At 43.3% G+C, this 21,398-nt stretch overlaps 1 protein-coding gene across 2 annotated transcripts in view; it reads left to right on the top strand.

Moving 5' to 3' along the window:
- Positions 1 to 21,398, top strand: part of tbxas1 (thromboxane A synthase 1 (platelet)) — a 130,860-nt gene that overhangs the window by 32,517 nt on the left and 76,945 nt on the right. For both annotated transcript variants that reach the window (XM_020456486.2, XM_020456488.2), the window contains exons 3-4: positions 2,917 to 3,010; positions 18,331 to 18,383. In XM_020456486.2, the coding sequence (XP_020312075.1) occupies positions 2,917 to 3,010; positions 18,331 to 18,383 (147 nt within the window). The remainder of the gene's footprint in view (positions 1 to 2,916; positions 3,011 to 18,330; positions 18,384 to 21,398) is intronic.

The following is a 21,398-nucleotide window of genomic DNA, read 5'->3' as shown; positions in this document are numbered from 1 at the left end:
ATTCTTGTATTGTAGGAACAGTAAAGCCTTGGTCTCATAGGAGCACCTGTCTGTCTCTGTGTAGGAAGATTCAGTACAGGACAGACAGGTCAGTGCTGCTCACAGCCTCTCCCTGTGTGTGTGTGTGTGTGTTACTGTGAATGTGTTTGTATTTCACTTAGTATGACTAACACAGTGTTTTTCTTAACTCTATGACTGCCTATTCTGCATGGCCTCTACAACAACCCCCACAGTCATAAATATGTTTGTTCTACCCAGTCAATGTGTTGAGACTAAGAGTGTCATGTGCCTGCTGCTGATGACAACACCACTCTCTCTGTCTCTATAGATGAGGCCATGATACCAGCCATTATACACTCCCACATTTCCACAGCAACAGTGGAAACAAACACAATATCTCCTCCCAGTCTGCACCACTCAGTAACATTTAAGTGATAATGCCTGAGAAGCCGGTGTTTGGAGGATATATTGGCACAGCTGTTGTTAGGCCCGAGACAAAGTCGGGTTACCAACATATTCAAATAAGGATAGATTTTTATTAGATTTTGTTTGTTAATACATTTATTCATACTGTTTCATCCTTCCACAAGATATAGTCCTGACACAAATCTAGGGTTGCTACCGAAGCCGGCTGGTCGTTCGTTCTATCGGTTTGGTTGCAAGAGACGCGACCTAGTCATTCAGTATTTTTGTTGTTGCCCTACTGACTGGCAACATTCTTATCCCTTGCTTGCTAGCTAGCCAACTACGGCTAACTTACAATCACATCAAACAGTGCAGCCAGAATAACAACAGAGTAGCTGCATTTGCATTTGTTTTAGCTGTTTTCTAGTGACATTTATTTGGATGCATCCATAACAATGAGCTAATGATGCACGATTTCACCTGGCATAGAAAATGTGCTCTCTCATCAGGACACAGTTGTTCAGAGTTGCTATCCAACAACACAGCTAACACAATCACTTCAAACTATAGCTGGAAAGGCTGCAAACTAGCTGCACTTCGATTTGTTTTACCGGTTTTCTATTGATAGTTCTCTGTATATATCCATAAAAATGATACTTATTAATGTTTCCGATTGGCTGAGAAAAGCTGCCTGCCTGTCTGTCTCATCCCAACTCCTGACACTTTCAGTACTATGGGCCTGCTGGAGATCGAATTTGAATATTGAAACAAGGTTGCAAATGTTAGAGAGACAGACGGCAAGGTTTATACAAATTTCCGCTGTTGAAAGCTAAATGTTAGTCTAAAAGAAATGTGAGATATTGTCTCGATGCTTTTTATAGTGGAGATAAAGTTAATAAATTGCCTGGCTGGGCTGAAGAGACAGTGGAACAAAATAGGCATTTTAACATCGTAGATTTAGCAAGTGGCAACTTGTGGAATAGACAACAGCTGGAATGCGGTTTTAACCAATCAGCATTCAGGATTAGACCCACCCTTTTTATAAAGGACATTAACGACTGTGTCAATGACAGATGTGAGCTTGATAGAACATGACTGTGGAGTATGAGGCTTCTAAGAAAAACACCATGTAATTACAAAGCAGTTACTATGTAACAATGTTGTCACACAGTTATTACTGTGTAGTTATATGGGTATGAGGGCAACTTTTACGTGTTACTAATTATGGTATATGAACACATTTAATTGATAGCAAAGTCTCTTAATCCAACATTAGCAGCTAGGCTAGTTAGCAAGAATCTCTGCCACATGTCCTCATGATGACTCACAGCTCTGTGTTACTGTTACTTATAACCAATTAAAAAGTGAAGAAACAAGTCAGGCAGGCTGTTTGGCATATGTATTTTTAAAGCCAAGCAGCTGATCATCTCCATCTTGGTGTTGTGAGAGATGCTGCTAAGGCTAATGCGAATGGTGGTGTGAGTCACTCTGCTGATGTAAGCGGAGAGGGATGTCTGTCTGTCATGGCTGTGTGACAAGCATGTGGTTATTATTATGTAGGTGTCAGAACATGAGTCAGTGTGTTGAGATATTATTGGATCTATTCAGATCTCATTACTAATTATGGTTTTTGTTCAGTGGCTTAGGAGGAGATGAAGTGGATGTTTGAATCTATTTGGGTTTTTAGTATCAGAGGTGTGTGTGTGTGTGTGTGTGGAGGTGGATCTGTGTGTTTGCGTGTGTATGTGGGTATCAGTCCTGTGTTGGCTGCTCAGTCTTGCAGCTTTCTTTTGTTGGTCGTTTACGTATGTTGTAAATGTGACTTTCTCAATCCAGTCAGTGTTGTGTGCCCTTAACCATAAATCTGCCTGTCTGTCACTGCTCCCTCCCTGACTGTGTGGGAGGTTTTGTGTGCAAAGCTTTGTTTTCTGACTGTAACCACCTTTTCCTGTCTCTGAGTCCATGGCTATAGCAGCTATAACAGGGAGACAGCCATCCTTTAATTTCCCTTTACTTGGCCAGGATACTCTCTCTCACACACACACACACACACACACACACACACACACACACACACACACACACACACACACACTCCCAGAATCCACCCTGTCTAGAGCAGACAGTGTATTACATGACTAAAGAACGTCCTGTGGTATCCCATAATGCTCCTCAAAGTCCCGTACAAAAGTCCCCTTCCTCATTCCAATGACTTGCATATCAGCAGAAAACGCCAGCAGTGCCTGTGATGAATAATGTATGCTGTTCCGTTTTAGGAGTCGGAGTGTGGAATTTTTACATTCCCCAGAGCAAATAAGTCTTTCAAGTGTCATAATGTTGTGTGTTTGTGAGGTACCGCTTAGGCAGCATATCTGCCAGATTAGATGCTGTAATCTCCGTAGCATTACTACTATATCCCCCATTCCATTTTATCTGTTGCTAACTCACACCCCAACTCTCTCTCTCTCTCTCTCTCTCTCTCTCTCTCTCTCTCTCTCACTCCCTCTCTAGGTATGCTACGTTCCCCTATTCGTCCCTGGCTCAATGTGGAATAAGGCACCCCAAACCGTCCCCATTCTTTGGGAACCTGTTTCTATTTCGTCAGGTAAGATACTGACTGGTATGGAAGAATCCACACTCTCACAAAAAGAAACCACTGAATTTAAGCATATTTCCCCTGCCAACCATTGTGATATTTGTGTGTGCAATCAATACAGAGTTCAATGCAGGATTTTCTTCCCTTTTTACTGAGACAAGGGTATTGCCTGTCTTTTTTGGTTACATACATTGAAAATACGTTGAAATCACTTAACCCCCCCTCCCCCCCTTCCACACGCATACACACACACAGACGCACACACACTCCCATGCAGACATCCGCACACCACCCCCTAAGGCGAGAGAAATCAGGCTTCCAACATCTAGCTGCACTTCATTAGATTTGTTCATTAAATACGACTCACAAGTAATGACTTTTAATACCATTTCATTCCCAAATAGATTGCCCTTATTGGTAATTGCATTACTTTTATGATGAATATATAATGTAAAATGTAAAGCAGTGAGTGGGAGGGCTCAATATAACTGATTCAATATGGTGATATTTTATCTCACTTTCCATTCTGCCCACCCCTACAACAAAGACACCAGAGATGTTGAACAGGAATACCAGTATTTTCCATAGACAGATTGACAGATGGAAAGAGGTCTCATCTTTGTATCTGTGCCATTATTGCATCTTCGACAACATTTTTAAAGTAGTACATTTTCTACTTAATTTGTGTTTGAAAAAAGTGTAAAGCCAGCACCTGCAGTGATGGATTCGGGAACTAAATCTTGTCATTAATTTATTGTGGCCACTAGATGGCGGTGATATAGCTTAAAGCCATTTACAAACCATGTCACTCAATTTGAAGACAATGCTCTGATCATTCACTAATTTCTCCCAACCCATAGGAATCCCCACCCAGTTGACTACTTTAAAATGGTGAAAGACCTCAATGGAAATGTTCATGCTGCAACAGGTTGTACCCAAGTTGAGTCCTGTAACTATCTCTATGGTATTTTCCAAAAATTTACATGATTTACCAACATTTAGGCCTACATTAATTCTGGAATGTGTAGATCAAAGGAGTCATGCCTTGAGTTTACTCACAAAGGTTAACTATATAGTACCAACTGTATAGATATCAACAAGTACAATACCAAAAGGAGACAAATACATTATAACGCAGTAATAGGCTAGAGATGATGCTTGCCCTTATACTTGACATTCAGTTTGACGTCTATTCCAGTTACAAGACAATGCCTTTAAATGCAAATGTGTAATTATTGCCCATGGTATGGTGTGGTGACATGCAGATGCTTCTCTGCAGGACATATCTTTATGAGATTCAGCGGTCAATAGTCTTCAGTGGGCAGGCAGGCAGGGTGGGCTGTGTCCCCTGTCATTATCACTGCAGCTAGCTTTACTGGTCTTTTACGAGGACAGCTATCTCTTTCTTTCTTTATCTCTTCTCTCCATCAGTCATTTTTTATTTATTCTTCCTACGTCCTACTTCTTCCTACTTGGCCTTATTTTGCAATCAGTGACATTCAGGGATAAGACTCTAGTAAGCTTGCTTCTCAGATTCAGGACCCAGTGCTCTGTAGCTGGCTTTAGACTATTACACAATAGTCAGTGCCCTTGATGTCCCTCTCAGCGGAACTGCAGTGTCGGGCTAAGGGCTGAGGTGGTAAAGTATGCAGGCAGCTCTGCCTTCAGTGCCTTGCATAATTACACTGTCTGTCCGGTGGCTGGGTAGAGTCCGCAGGTGAAGCAGGGGGATGCTGAAGCTGCTTCGATAATGTGTGTCAGTGCTGAGACTCAGATCTGCAGACACAAAGAGCCATCTTCTCTCGTAGAATCCTCTGACCCACTTCTGCATGACACACTCACATCAAACACAACAACAAGAGAGAGTGTGTGTCTGTAAGAGAGTTTGTATGTATGTACAGTACCAGTCAAACGTTTGCACACACTTACTCATTCAAGGGTTTTTCTTTATTTGTACTATTTTCTACATTGTAGAATAATAGTGAAGACATCAAAATGTGCCTAAGATGGCGCCGACAGAGATGGTCGCCTCGCTTCGAGTACTTAGGAAACTATTCAGTATTTAGTTTTTTTTAATGTATTATTTCTTACATTGTTATCCCAGTAAATCTTAAGTGTTACTACATACAGCCGGGAAGAACTATTGGATATAAGAGCGACGTCAACTTACCAACATTACGACCAGGAATACGACTTTCCTGAAGGACAATGAATCTAATTCCAAAAGCCTTCCCAAAACAACGGCACCGCAGAAGGGGCAGACAGAGCGCTCTTCTGGTCAGGCTCCGAAGACGTGCACATTGCCCATTGCTCCCGAGTGTACTACTCGCCAATGTCCAGTCTCTTGACAACAAGGTAGATGAAATTCGAGCAAGGGTTGCCTTTCAGAGATGGTAACATTCTCTGTTTCATGGAAACATGGCTCTCTCGGGATATGTTGTCGGAATCGGTTCAGCCACCGGGCTTCTCCATGCATAGTGCTGACAGAGATACACCCTCGCTCTTCCTCTTCCCAGAGAGGTGTTTATGTTTAATGATTAACGTTTCATGGTGTAATCATAACAACATACAGGAACTCAAGTGCTTCTGCTCACCCGACCTAGAATTCCTTACAATCAAATGCCGGCAATATTGTCTACAAGGAGAATTCTCGTCAGTTATCGTCACAGCTGTGTACATTCCCCCTCAAGCAGACACCAAGACGGCCCTCAAGGAACCTCACTGGACTCTATGTAAACTGGAAACCATATATCCTGAGGCTGTATTTATTGTAGTTGGGGATTTTAACAAAGCAAATTTGAGAACAAGGCTACCTAAATTCTGTCAGCATATTGATTGCACTACCCGCGGGGGTAATACACTCGATCACTGCTACTCTAACTTTCGCGATGCATACAAAGCCCTCCCCCGCCCTCCCTTCGGCAAATCTAACCACAACGCCATCTTGCTCCTACTGTCTTATAGGCAGAAACTTAAAAAATGATGTACCAGTGAGTAGAACCTTTCAACGCTGGTTTGACCAATCAGAATCCGCGCTTCAAGATTGTTTTGATCACGCGCCCTGGGATATGTTCTGGTCAGCCTCAGATAACAACATCGATATATACACTGACTCAGTGCATGAGTTTATAAAGAAGTGCATTGGATATTTTGTACCCACTGTGACTATTAAAACGTACCCTAACCAGGAACCGTGGATGGATGGCGGAATTCACACAAAACTGAAAACGCGAACCAACGCATTTCACCATGGAAAGAGGTCTGGGAATATGGCTGAATATAATCAATGTAGTTATTCCCTCCTCAAGGCAATCAAACAAGCGAAGTGCTGGTACAGGGACAAAGTGGAGTCGCAATTCAACGGCTCAGACAGGGTCTACAGGAAATCACGGACTACAAAAAGAAAACCAGCCACGTCACGTACACCGACATTGAGCTTCCAGACAAACTAAACACCTTTTCCCGCTCTGAGGATAATACAGTGCCACCATCACGGCCTGCTAACAAGGACTGCGCCCCCTTCTCCTTGACCGATGTCAGTAAAACATTTAAACATGTTAACCATCGCAAGGCTGCTGGCCCAGATGGCATCCCTAGCCACGTTCTCAGAGCATGCACAGACTAGCTGGCTGCTATGTTTACGGACATATTCAATCGCTCCCTATCCAAGTCTGCTGTCCCCACGTGCTTCAAGATGGCCACAAGTGTTCCTGTACCCAAGAAGGCAAAGATAAATTAACTAAATATAACTACCTCCCCGTAACACTCACTTCTGTCATCATGAAGTGCTTTGAGAGACTAGTCAAGGATCATATCACCTCAACCTTACCGGCCACCCTAGACCCACTTCAGTTTGCATACCGCCACAACAGGTCCACAGACGATGCAATCGCCATCACACTGCACACTGCCCTATCCCATCTGGACAAGAGATGTAAGAATGCTTTTCATTGACTACAGCTCAGCCTTCAACACCATAGTAGCCTCCAAGCTCATCATCAAGCTGGAGGCCCTGGGTCTCAACCCCGCCCTGTGCAATTGGGTCCTGGACTTTCTGATGGGCCACCCCCCCAGGTGGTGAAGGTAGGAAACAACATCTCCACTTCGCTGACCCTCAACACTGGGGCCCCACAAGGGTGCGTGCTCAGCCCCCTCCTGTACTCCCTGTTCACCCACGACCGCGTGGCCATGCTCGCCTCCAGCTCAATCATCAAGTTTACAGATGACACAACAGTAGTGGGCTTGATTACCAACAACAATGAGACAGCCTACAGGGAGGAGTTGAGGGCCTCAGAGTGTGGTGTCAGGAAAACAACCTCTCACTCAACGTCAACAAAACAAAGGAGATGATCGTGGACTTCAGGAACCATCAGAGGGAACATCCCCCTGTCCACATCGAAGGGACAGCAGTGGAGAAGGTGGAAAGTTTTAAGTTCCTCTGCTTACACATCACAGACAAACTGAAATGGTACACCCATACAGACAGTGTGGTTGCGCCTCTTCGACCTCAGAAGGCTGAAGAAATTTGGCTTGTCACCCAAAACCATGAAAAACTTTTACAGATGCACAATTGAGAGCATCCTGTCGGGCTGTATAACAGCCTGGTACGGCAATTGCACAGCCCTCAACCGCAAGGCTCTTAAGAGGGAGGTGCTGTCTGCACAACGCATCACCGGGGGCAAACTACCTGCCCTCCATGACACCTACAGCACCCGATGTCACAGGAAGGCCAAAAAGATCATCAAGGACAACAACCACCCGAGCCACTGCCTGTTCACACCACTACCATCCAGAAGGTGAGGTCAGTACAGGTGGATCAAAGCTGAAACCGAGACGCTGAAAAACAGCTTCTATCTCAAGGCCATCAGATTGCTAAACAGCAATCACTACTCAAGAGAGGTTGCTGCCTCCACTAGTCACTTTAAACAATGCCACTTTAAATAATGCCACATTAATAATGTTTACATATCTTACATTACTCATATCATATGTATGTATTGTATTTTATGCCATCTATTGCACCTTGCCTATGCCGCTCGGCCATCACCCATATGTACGTATTCTCATTCACCCCTTTAGATTTGTGTGTATTAGGTAGTTGTTGGGAAATTGTTTGATTATTTGTTAGATATTACTGCACTGTCGGAACGAGAAGGACAAGCATTTCGATACACTCGTATTAACATCTGCTAACCATGTGTATGTGACCAATACCATTTTATTTGATTTGAAAACAATGAAATAACAGATATGGAATCATTCCATTTGCACACACTGTATATAGATTTTTCTTTTGTGTTTTTGACTGTACTTTTGTTTATCCCATGTGTAACTCTGTGTTGTTTTTTGTTGCACTGCTTTTTACTTTATCTTGGACAGGTCGCAGTTGTAAATGAGAACTTCTTCTCAACTGGGCTACCTGGTTAAATAAAGTTTAAATTAAAATTAAAATTAAAATCTAGAAACCAGAAAAGTGTTAAACAGTCAACTTTGGACACACCTACTCATTCAAGGGTTTTTCTTTATTTTTACTATTTTCTACATTGTATAATAATAGTGAAGACATCAAAACTATGAAATAACACATATGGAATCATGTAGTAACCAAAAAAGTGTTAAACAAATCTAAATATATTTTATATTTTATATTATTCAAAGTAGCCCCCCTTTGCCTTGATGACAGCTTTGCACACATTTGCCATTCTCTCAACCAGCTTCATGAGGAATGCTTTTCCATCAGTCTTGAAGGAGTTCCCACATATGCTGAGCACTTGTTGACTGCTTTTCCTTCACTCTGTGGTCCAACTCAACTCAAACCATTATAATTGGGTTGACGTCAGGTGATTGTGGAGCCCAGCACTTCATCACTCTCCTTACTGTTCAAATATCCCTTACACAGCGTGGAGGTGTGCTTTGGGTCATTGTCCTGTTGAAAAACAAATGATAGTCCCACTAAGCGCAAAACAGATCGGATGGCGTATTGCTGCAGAATTCTGTGGTAGCCAAGCTGGTTAAGTGTGTCTTGAATTCTAAATAAATCACTGACAGTGTCACCAGCAAAGTACCCCCACACCAACACACCTCCTTCTCCATGCTTTCCATGCAGAAATCATCCATTCACCTACTCGGCGTCTCACATAGACACGGCGGTTGGAACCAAAAATCTCAAATTTGGATTCATCAGACCATTGTCCATTGCTCGTGTTTCTTGGCCCTAGCAAGTCTCTTATTCTTATTGGTGTCCTTTAGTAGTGGTTTCTTTGCAGTAATTCGACCATGAAGGCCTGATTCACGCAGTTTCCTCTGAACAGTTGATGTTGAGTTGTGTCTTTTACTTGAACTCTGTGAAGCATTTATTTGAGCTGCAGTTAACTCTAATGAAGCTATCCGCTGCGGCAGAGGTAACTCTGGGTCTTCCTTTCCTGTCGCGGTCCTCATGAGAGCCAGTTTCATCATTGCGCTTGATGGTTTTTGCGACTGCTCTTCAAGAAACTTTCACAGTTCTTCTGCCGGATTGACTGACCTTCATGTCTTAATGTTATGGACTGTCGTTTCTCTTTGTTTATTTCTGCTGTTCTTGCCATAATATGGACTTGGTCTTTTACCAAATAGGGTTATCTTCTGTATACCACCCCTACTTTGTCACAACACAAATGATTGGCTCAAACACATTAAGAGGGAAAGAAATTCCACAGATGTACTTGTATCTGTTAACTGGTTGAGAAAATGCCAAGAGTGTGCAAATTTGTCATCAAGACAAAGGGTGGCTACTTTGAAGAATCTCAAATATAAAATATTGTAAAAACTAAAACTAAAAACCCTTGAATATGTAGGTGTGTCCAAACTTTTGACTGGTACTGAATGTATGAGATTTGGTTTAAGTCCATGATCATACGTAATATGGATGAATTTGTATGCATGCACATGTGTTTCACTGGCGTGGCGTCCCTGTGTCCAACACACCCAGCACATGTCATTGACATTTAGTCTGTTTTCATCATGAAATTGACATCTGTGACAGTGCCTGTGACAACAGAGTCACTGCCCACCAGGAGCTCCAGTGGTGGCAGTCCTGTCAGCCACAGTGCCATCTCAGTGGAGAGAGAGCCAGGAGGGGGTGAGTCAAACAGAAAGGGCGCTGGGTAAGGTGGATCTTTCTGGAGGATCTCTTGAGACGTCTGAAGTACAGGGTGGCTGCTCCCCACGCAGCACTCCCCTGCTACATCTCCCTTGGTAGAACTCTTATTTCTGGCTTGCTGGACGGTTGATCCTCTCTAATACCCAAGACACTGATATAGAGGCTCACCCACCACCACCACCCCTCATGTGCCCCCTTCAAAGATGGCACCTCCCCCCTCTCTGGCCCCTCAACACAACACAACACAACATATTAGCCAGCCAGAGAGAGCTAGTGTTACAGGGCATACATTATTGGAGATTGAGAGCTATGAGAGTCAAACCCCCACACATTTAATGGCATGGTTCAGTCTCTACCCGGGCCAGCATCTCTCCATGACTCCCAAGGTCAGGCTAAAGCAGAGGACATTGCAGTGCAGTCTCTCTGGGTGGAACCAGCACCTCTCCATGGTGAATAGATAGAGAGAGGAGTGTCTATCTCTCCCTATTACCAAGGGTCTGTCCAAAATGGCAGTCTATTCTCTACCAGAGCCCTTGTAAAAAATGTGTGCACTAGGTAGAGAATAGGGTGCTATTTCAGTGTATCCCAAAGCCTTCCTGCTGTATTCCCAAACACAAATTAAGGTTTATACTCCCGCCGCAGTAGTATGAGGAAATCTGAATATTTTGTAAAAAGATATTGTAGAATTTTTCATTTTAATTTAAATAGTTTTTTATTTATATATATTTTTTTCTGTGATGGCGCCGGAGGGGAAGGTGCTATTTTGTTTGTTTTTTCACATTGTTCGCAACTTGTTTTGGACATAATGTTGCTGCTACCGTCTCTTATGACCAAAAAGAGCTTCTGGACATCAGAACTGCGATTGCTCACCTCAAACTGGACGAAGATGGGAGGGATATAATACAGACACCTGACCAGGCCCAGATCCCCGTTATTCGCTTGAGAAGGAGATCAGGGTGCCTTGTGAGGATCAGGCGATGAGTGGCTAATCTGCCTTTGCCCTCCATCCTGCTAGCTAATATTCAATTGCTGGAAAATAAATGGGACCAACTGAAAGCACGTTTATCCTACCAACGGGACATTCAAAACTGTGATATCTTATGTTTCACCAGGTTGTGGCTGAATGACAACATTAAGAACATACAGCTGGCAGGTTATACACTATCCGCAGGACAGAGCAGCAGTGTCTGGTAAGACACGGGGCAGGGGCATATGCATTTATGTAAACAACAGCTGGTGCACGGTATCTAAGGAAGTCTTGATGTTAAGCTCGCCTGAGATAGTGTGGTCTACAGCTTATCATGAGATACTCTATCTACCTAGAGAGTTTTGTTCTGTATTTTTCGTAGCTGTCTACATACCACCATAGACCAATGCTGGCACTAAAACTGCACTCATTGAGCTGTATACCGCCATAAGCAAACAGGAAACCGCTCATCCAGAGGCGGCCCTCCTAGTGGCCAGGGACTTTAATGCAGGGAATCTTAAATCAGTTTTACCTAATTTCTATCAACATATTAAACATGCAACCAGAGGGAAAACAATTCTAGACCACCTTTACTCCACACACAGAGACGCATACAAAGCTCTCCCTCGTCCTCCATTTGGCAAATCTGACCATAATTCTATCCTCCTGATTCCTGTTTACAAGCAAAAATGTAAGCAGGAAGCACCAGTGACTCGGTCTATAAAAAAGTGGTCAGATGAAGCAGATGCTAAACTACAGGACTGTTTAGCTAGCACAGACTGGAACATGTTCCGGGATTCTTCCGAATGTATTGAGGAGTACACCACATCAGTCACTGGCTTTATCAATAAGTGCATCGAGGACATCGTCCCCACAGTGACTATACGTACATAACCCAACCAAAAGCCATGAATTACAGGCAACATTCGCACTGAGCTAAAGGGTAGAGTTGCCGCTTTCAATGTGCGGGACTCTAACCCGGAAGCTAATATGAAATCCTGCTATGCTCTCAGACGTACCATTAAACAGGCAAAGCGTCAATACAGGACTAAGATTGCATCGTACTACACTGGCTCCGACTCTCGTTGAATGTGGCAGGGCCTGCAAACTATTACAGACTACAAAGGGAAGCACAGCCAAGAGCTGCCCAGTGACACAAGCCTACCAGACGAGCTAAATAACTTCTATGCTCTCTTCAAGGCAGGTAACACGGAAACATGCATGAGAGCATCAGCTGTTCCGGGCGACTGTGTGATCACGCTCTCCGCAGCCGATGTGAGTAAGACCTTGAAGCAGGTCAACATTCACAAGGCCACAGGGCCAGATGGATTACCAGGAGGTGTACTCCGAGCATGCGCTGACCAACTGGCAAGTGTCTTCACTGACATTTTCAACCTCTCCCTGTCTGAGTCTGTAATACCAACATATTTCAAGCAGACCACCATAGTCCCTGTGCCCAAGAACACTAAGGTAACCTGCCCAAATGACTACCGACCCGTAGCACTCACATCTGTAGCCATGAAATGCTTTGAAAGGCTGGTCATGGCTCACAACAACACCATCATCCCATAAACCCTAGACCCATTCCAATTTGCATACCGCACCAACAGATCCATAGATGACGCAATCTCCATTCCACACTGCCCTTTCCAACCTGGACAGAAGGAACACCTATGTGAGAATGCTATTCATTGACTACAGCTCAGCGTTCACCATAGTGCCCTCAAAGCTCATCACTAAGCTAAGGACCCTGGGACTAAACACCTCCCTTTGCAACTGGATCCTGGACTTCCTGACGGGCCGCCCCCAGGTGGTAAGGGTAGGTAACAACACATCTGCCACGCTTATCCTCAACACGGGGGCCCCTCAGGGGTGCGTGCACAGTCCCGTCCTGTACTCCCTGTTCACTCTTGACTGCACGGCCAGGTATGACTCCAACACCATCATTAAGTTTGTTGATGACACAACAGTGGTATGCCTGATCACAGACAATGATGAGACAGCCTATAAGGAGAAGGTCAGAGACCTGACCGTGTGGTGCAAGGACAACAACCTCTCCCTGAACGGGATCAAGACAAAGGAGATGATTGTGGACTACAGGAAAAGGAGGACCAGGCATGCCCCCATTCTCATCGACGGGGCTGTAGTGGAGCAGGTTGAGAGCTTCAAGTTCCTTGGCGTCCACATCACCAACAAACTAACATAGTCCAAGCACACCAAGACAGTTGTGTAGAGGGCACGACAAAACCTATTACCCCTCAGGAGAAAAGATTTGGCATGAGTCCTCAGATCCTCAAAAGGTTTTACAGTGACACCATCAAGAGCATCCTGACCAGTTTGCATCACTGCCTGGTATGGAAACTGCTCGGCCTCTGACTGCAAGGCACTACAAAGGGTACATCACTTGGGCCAAGCTTCCTGCCATCCATGACCTCTATACTAGGCGGTGTCAGAGGAAGGCCTTAAAAATTGAAGACTACAGCCACCCTAGTCATAGACTGTTCTCTCTGATACCGCATGGCAAGTGGTGCCGGAGCGCCAAGTCTAGGTCCAAGAGGCTCCTAAATAGCTTCTACCCCCAAGCCATAAGACTCCTGAACAGCTAATCAAATGCCTACACAGACTATTTGCATTGCCCAACCCCCCACCCCCCCGTCCTTCTACGCTGCTGCTACTCTCTGTTATTATCTATGCATAGTCATAATAACTCTACCTACATGTACATACTACCTCAATTACCTTGACACCGCTGCCCCCGCACATTGACTCTGTATTTTTATTTACTGCTGCTCTTTAATCATTTGTTATTCTTGTCTCTTACTTTTTTTGGGGTATTTTCTTAAAACTGCATTGTTGGTTAAGGGCTTGTAAGTAAGGACCTGTTGTATTCGGCGCATGTGACAAATACAATTTGATTTGATTTGATTGGACAAACTTCCAAATGTTCTGTGTTGCGTTGTCACACACACACACACACACACACATACACATACACATACACACACATACACATACACATACACTATCCGGGACTTGATAGAGTCTGCCTCTGTCGGTGACCCGCTCATCTCCGACTTCGCTCCTCTCTGTGGTACCAACATTAAGCTAAACTGTGTGGGTGAGGAGCCGGTATTGGCATGCAACAATCTCTGCAGTAATAAAAAGACTGGGGGAGAGAGAAAAATAGAGTAAGAGAGGTAGAGGGAGGGGCTGGGAAGAAGGACAGAGAAATGGATGAATGGAGACAGTTTGAGACAGTTTGGACTGGTGCAGTGTGCAGCACCATGAAGGGGGCACTCCTTCGGGCACACACCAGCGCTCTGTACCCACCACCCCTCCATGGGAGCCCAGACTGCAGGAATGTCAGGGCTGCAGCCATTCTGTGGGCTGCTCTGTCGCTTTGAATATCAATGAGTCCAGTGCTTTCTATAAGCACCTTAACGGGACAAGTTTCCATTTGTGAGCCAACAGACCACTATTCAGATCAGACAGAAGGGTTGATGAGGGTTGAGGAACTGTCTGTCTGTCTGTCTGTCTGTCTGTCTGTCTGTCGGTCTGTCGGTCTGTCGGTCTGTCGGTCTGTCGGTCTGTCGGTCTGTCGGTCTGTCTGTCGGTCTGTCGTATGATCTACAGTGCTTTCGGGAAAGTATTCAGACCCCTTCCCTTTTTCAAAATGTTGTTACGTTAGTCTTTTTCTAAAATGGATTAAATTAAACATTTTTCTCATCAATCTACACACAACACCCAATAATGACAAAGCGAAAACAGGTTTTTCAGAATATTTTGCAAATGTATTAAAAGTAAAAAGCAGAAATACGTTATTTACATAGGTATTCAGACTCTTTGCTATGAGACTCAAAATTCAGGTGCATCCTGTTACCATTGATCATTCTTGAGATGTTTCTACAACTTCATTGGAGTTCACCTGTGGTAAATTCAATTGATTGGACATGATTTGGAAAGGCACACACCAACCTGTCTATATGAGGTCCACAGTTGACAGTGCATGTCAGAGCAAAAACCAAGCCATGAGGTCGAAGGAATTGTCCGTAGAGCTCCGAGACAGGATTGTGTCGAGGAACAAATCTGCTGTAGGGTACCAAAACATTTCTGCAGCTTTGACGGTCCCCAAGTACACAGTGGCCTCCATCATTCTTAAATGGAAAAAGTTTGGAACCACCAAGACTCTTCCTAGAGCTGACCGCCCAGCCACACTGAGAATGGCTTAGGTCAGGAAGGTTACCAAGAACCCGATGGTCACTCTGACAGAGTTCCAGAGTTCTTCTGTGGAGATGGGAGAACCTTCCAGAAGGACAACCATCTCTGCAGCACTCCACCAATCACACCTTTATGGTAGAGTGGCCAGATGGAAGCCAATCCACAGTAAAAAGCACATGACAGCACGCTTGGAGTTTGCCAAAAAACACCTAAAGGACTCTCAGACCATGAGAAACAAGATTTTCTGGTCTGAGGAAACCAAGATTGGACTCTGAATGCCACCATCCCTACAGTGAAGCATGGTGGTGGCAGCATAATGCTGTGGGGATGTTTTTCAGCGGCAGGGACCTGGAGACTAGTCAGGATCGAGGGAAGATGTACGGAGCAAAGTACAGAGAGATCCTTCATGAAAATATTTAGTAGTCCACTTGACACCTTACCCCTTACTCTAAAGCTTTACTCCCTCCGTTGTAATATTGTCACTCGTCAGGCATAGTGAGATGAGAGGTGGCGCTGCACTTATTACATTTGTGTGTTGTGTGCCTGCACGTGCGCATGTGTGTTTGTGTGTGTGTGTTGGGGCCGACAGTATATTTAATCAGGCACATCAATCCCCTAGTTAACGACTTCACTGTCTGTCACACAGGTTCCCTTTTATAGCCACAAAGAAACCTTTATCCCCTCAGAGGACAGAACACAGGGTGCTGCAGTACATACGACACGTGCTGAGAGTACCTAGAGTACACAGACATGGTGGCAGGATACACAGAGGATACACACTGCAGTAGACACACACACACACACACACACACACACTAAGGGTCAAACCATTGGTCGACATGTGAATACAGATTCATGACTGCTGGGAAGCTATTATAGGTTACTTTGGGATGAGTATGCTGAATTAGACAAGTATTCTGCTTTGGGGAGTCTTTGATAAAACATGAAATACAATTTAAGCTCTGCTGTAAGCTTTTAGTGCAATACTGGCAGTGTACTGTATACAAATGATGCCGAGACCCCATACTGAGAACAAAATACTATTACGTGTTCGTCTTCTTACTCCCTCTCCCTTAGCTCTGGTGCAGATTTAATGGAGTATCGCCACAACACATTTTACACCATCTTCAACATTCCACTGGTTGGGTGGTTTTAACTCATAACCAATAAGATCGGGCTCTTACAGTAGGACAAATAATATATATTTTTAAAACGTAACCTTTATTTAACTCGGCAAGTCATTTAAGAACAAATTCTTATTTACAATGATGGCCTAACTGCCTTGTTCAGGGGCAAAACGACAGATTTGTACCTTGTCAGCTCAGGGATTCGATCTAGCAACCTTTCAATTACTGGCCCGATGCTCTAACCACTAGGCTACCTCCACTGGGCCTGTGATCAGCCCCCCCTTGTCTACACAGTCTTATTCATTATGACCTAAAAGACAAATGTGGTCCAACATCAGCACTCATACTCTAATAGGCTTTATTAATTGATGGATTTCTACCACTCTGGAGTCAGGACAGTTGTTTATCTCACTTTAATAATGTATACATACTGTTTTACATTTCATATGTATATACTATATTCTTGTCAAGGCCTATCCTATTTTATTGCTGTACATATACTATTCTATCCACATATTCTTCAGTTACTATATATTCTATCCACATACTGTCCATAATGTCTATACATCCCATCACATACTGTACATATATATTTCTATTCTGGACTATGACATTGCTCATCCTAATATTTCCAGATTTCTTAATTCCATTATTTTACTTTTTAGATTTGCGTGTATTGTTTTATATTGTTAGATATTACAGTCCTGTTGGAGCTAGGAACATAAGCATTTCTCTACACCTGCAATAACATCTGTTAAACATGTGTATGCGACCATTAACATTATATTTGATTTATTTGTCAGAGAAATTGCCAATTGAATTAAATGTGGCTTTTAAGACTGTCGCTCAGCTACACACCATAGATTCATTCCACAGATTGATGTGAAATCAATTGAATGCTCTGAGTCTAAAGTTACAGTGGCTGATGTTTTGTATTACAGAGCTGTGATGAGTTAAGCTCTCACATATATGCACACACACACATGGACCCATCCCTCCTTCACACACACACACACACACACACACACACACACACACACACACACACACACACACACACACACACACACACACACACACACACACACACACACACACACACACACACACAGGCCTTGTGACTGGAACTGTTGGAGCAGATCAATACTAAAGATCAATGCACGGTAGAGCTGAAACCTTCGTCATCACACCTCCTTTGTCAGTCGGTGAAGCTCTTTGTTAGTTCTGTTGACGATTGCAAAGGAGTCAACTGGAAGAAGATGAAAGACAGCTTTCCCGTGGTAGTTGGTTCAGATGAAACTATTAGTTTGTGTCGAGAAACATACAGTTCAAGGAGAGTGTGTTTTTAAGGACACACTCTCACATACTTTTCTCTCACACACACACACACACACACACACACACACACACACACACACACACACACACACACACACACACACACACACACACACACACACACACACACACACACACACACACTCTATCTCTGCACACACACACCCTTTGCAGTAACAGTACCTTTTAGTGTTGGTCACAGATGGTATGTTCAGTACAGTGTTCTAGCCCCTTTATTAAGTTGTCAGTCATGTGTCAGTCTTAGCTCTAACACAGGAATGGAAAAGAGTCAAATCAATGCAGCTGTCGCCGTGTACTGCTGGGGTGTTTCTTGTGGTGGCTGTGGAGTTAACGCAAGTAGCTAAGACAATGGAAAGTGCGTATTGAGCAAATATCAATCAGATACCAACAGGTATCTTGAACACACAGTATTTCATTGTAGCAGAGAGAATGGATATCGTCTTATATAACATTTGAAATTATATCAAATCTCAGTTGGTTCTAAGGTTCCTTTCTAATTCTTTCTAATCTTTCTTTTCAGGGCTTTTTCGGTGTTCACACAGACCTGATTCACAAGTATGGGAGAGTATGTGGGTAAGTGACTGACTGACACTGCATTTACATCACACCAAACCCAAACCACTACAGGACACTCTATTTGACTTGTCTCATCCAGTGTCTGACACAACCTCTGATAGACATACAGTTGAATTCGGAATTTACATATACCTTAGCCAAATACATTTTTAACTCAGTTTTTCACAGTTTTCCTGACATTTAATCCTAGTAAGAATTCCCTGTCTTAGGTCAGTTAGGATCACCACTTTATTTTAAGTGTGTGAAATGTCAGAATAATAGTAGAGAGAATGATTTATTTCAGCTTTTATTTATTTCATCACATTCCCAGTGGGTCAGATGTTTACATACACTCAATTAGTATTTGGTAGCATTGCCTTTGAATTGTTTAACTTGGGTCAAACATTTCGGGTAGCCTTCCACAAGCTTCCCACAGTAAGTTAAGTGGATTTTGGCTCATTCCTCCTGACAGAGCTGGTGTAACTGAATCAGGTTTGTAGGCCTCCTTGCTCACACACGCTTTTTCAGTTCTGCCCACAAATGTTCTATAGGATTGAGGTCAGGGCTTTGTGATGGTCACTCCAATACCTTGACTTTGTTGTCCTTAATCCATTTTGCCACATCTTTGGAAGTATGCTTGGGGTCATTGTCCATTTGGAAGACCCATTTGCAACCAAGCTTTAACTTCCTGACTGATGTCTTGAGATGTTGCTTCAACATATCCACATAATCTTCCTTCCTCGTGATGTCATCTATTTTGTGAAGTGCACCAGTCCCTCCTGCAGAAAAGCACCCCCACAACATGATGCTGCCACCCCCGTTGTCACGTTCTGACCTTAGTTCTGTTGTTATGTCTTTGTTTTAGTATGGTCAGGGCGTGAGTTGGGTGGGTTGTCTATGTTCCTTTTTCTATGTTTTGGGATTTCTGTGTTTGGCCTGGTATGGTTCTCAATCAGAGGCAGCTGTCAATCGTTGTCGCTGATTGAGAACCATACTTAGGTAACCTGGTTTCACTTTTGAGTTGTGGGTGATATGTTTCCTGTGTCTGTGTTTGCACCATACGGGACTGTTTCGATTTTCGTTTGTTCTTTCACTTTGTTATTTTGTAGTGTTCAGTTTTACATATTAAAATGGACACTCACCACGCTGGAAATTGGTCCGATATCTCTTACTCCTCATCAGAAGAAGAGGACGAGCGTTACACCCGTGCTTCACAGTTGGGATGGCGTTCTTCGGCTTGCAAGCCTCCGCCTTTTTCCTCCAAACATAATGATGGTCATTATGGCCAAACAGTTCTATTTTTGTTTCATCAGACCGGAGGACATTTCTCCAAAAAGTACGATCTTTGTCCCCATGTGTAGTTGCAAACCATTGTCTGGCTTTTTTATGGCGATTTTGGAGCAGTGGCTTCTTCCTTGCTGAGCGGCCTTTCAGGTTATGTCGATATTATAGGACTCGTTTTACTGTGGATACTTTTGTAATTGTTTCCTCCAGCATCTCCACAATGTCCTTTGCTGTTGTTCTGGGATTGCTTTGCACTTTTCGCACCAAAGTATGTTCTCTAGGAGACAGAATGTGTCTCCTTCCTGAGCGGTATGACGGCTGCGTGGTCCCATGGTGTTTATACTTGCGTACTATTGTTTGTACAGATGAACATGGTACCTTCGGGCATTTGGAAATTACTCCCAAGGATGAACCAGACTTGTGGAGGTCTGCTATTTTTTCTGAGGTCTTGGCTGATTTCTTTTGATTTTACCATGATGTCAAGCAAAGATGAAATGAGTTTGAAGGTAGACCTTGAAATACATCCACAGGTACACCTCCAATTGACTGAAATTATGTAATTTAGCCTATCAGACGCTTCTAAAGCCAGGATATCATTTTCTGGAATTTTCCAGGCACAATCAGCTTTGTATGTGTAATTGTGAATTGGAATTGTGATACAGTGAATTATAAGTGAAATAATCTGTCTGTAAACAATTGTTGGAAAAGTAGATTTCCAAACCGACTTGCCAAAACTATAGTTTGTTAATAAGAAATTTGTGGAGTAGTTGCCAAACTATTTTTATTGACTCCAACCTAAGTGTATGTAAACTTCCGACTGTACGTGTTAGAAGTATCAGTGAAGCTGTTGAAAAGTTATCATGGTCCCAGATCTGCTTGTCCATGTCTTGCCAAATAATGGTGTTTGACAAGACATCACAAACTGATCTGGGACCAGACTAATGGAAAGCAACACCATGAGATCCTGGTAGGCTTATTCCAATGCATTACCCCCCTAAGATCAACAGGGAATCAGTAGATCGAGTGAACACATATACATACCTAGGAATCAAGATAGACAATAACCTGAAACACAATGACTGTGTGTGCCCTTGCAAAGGCAAAGAAACTACAAGAGAGATTTTTATTATTTTCGCAAACTGAACCATTTTAATGTTGATCGCCATATCTTTCAGCTGTTTTATAAATCTGTCCTACAGTGTCCGGTCCTTTGGTCTGATATGCATGTTTGGAAACATGCAAGTTCAAGACCAAATAGAGCTGCGGCGCTTGATCAAGACGGCGGGAATAGAAGTGGTATAGACCAAGAATCAGCCAACAGGCTGTAAACAAAACTTGTCCTCCAAAAACTAGACAAAATATTACAGGACAGTACACATCTGTAACGGTTTTCTTCCGTTGAAGGAGAGGAGGTCCAAAATGCAGCGTGGTTTGTGTTCAACATGTTTAATATAGATGATAAACGAGAACACTACAAAATACAAAATGACAAATGTGAAAACCGAAACAGTCCTATCTGGTGCATAGACACAAAGACAGAACCCAACACAAAACAGGCTACCTAAATATGGTTCCCAATCAGAGACAATGACAAACACCTGCCTCTGATTGAGAACCATATCAGGCCAAACAACAAACCCAAGATAGAAACACAAAACATAGAATGCCCACTCAGCTCATGTCCTGACCAACACTAAAACAAAGAAAACACAAAATAACTATGGTCAGAACGTGACAACATCCCCTTCA

This window comes from Oncorhynchus kisutch, linkage group LG22, assembly GCF_002021735.2.
Source record: "Oncorhynchus kisutch isolate 150728-3 linkage group LG22, Okis_V2, whole genome shotgun sequence".
In the NCBI taxonomy this organism is placed as follows: domain Eukaryota; kingdom Metazoa; phylum Chordata; class Actinopteri; order Salmoniformes; family Salmonidae; genus Oncorhynchus; species Oncorhynchus kisutch.
Note: the sequence above shows the minus strand (reverse complement) of the source record. Positions and strands in the feature narration are given on the sequence as shown.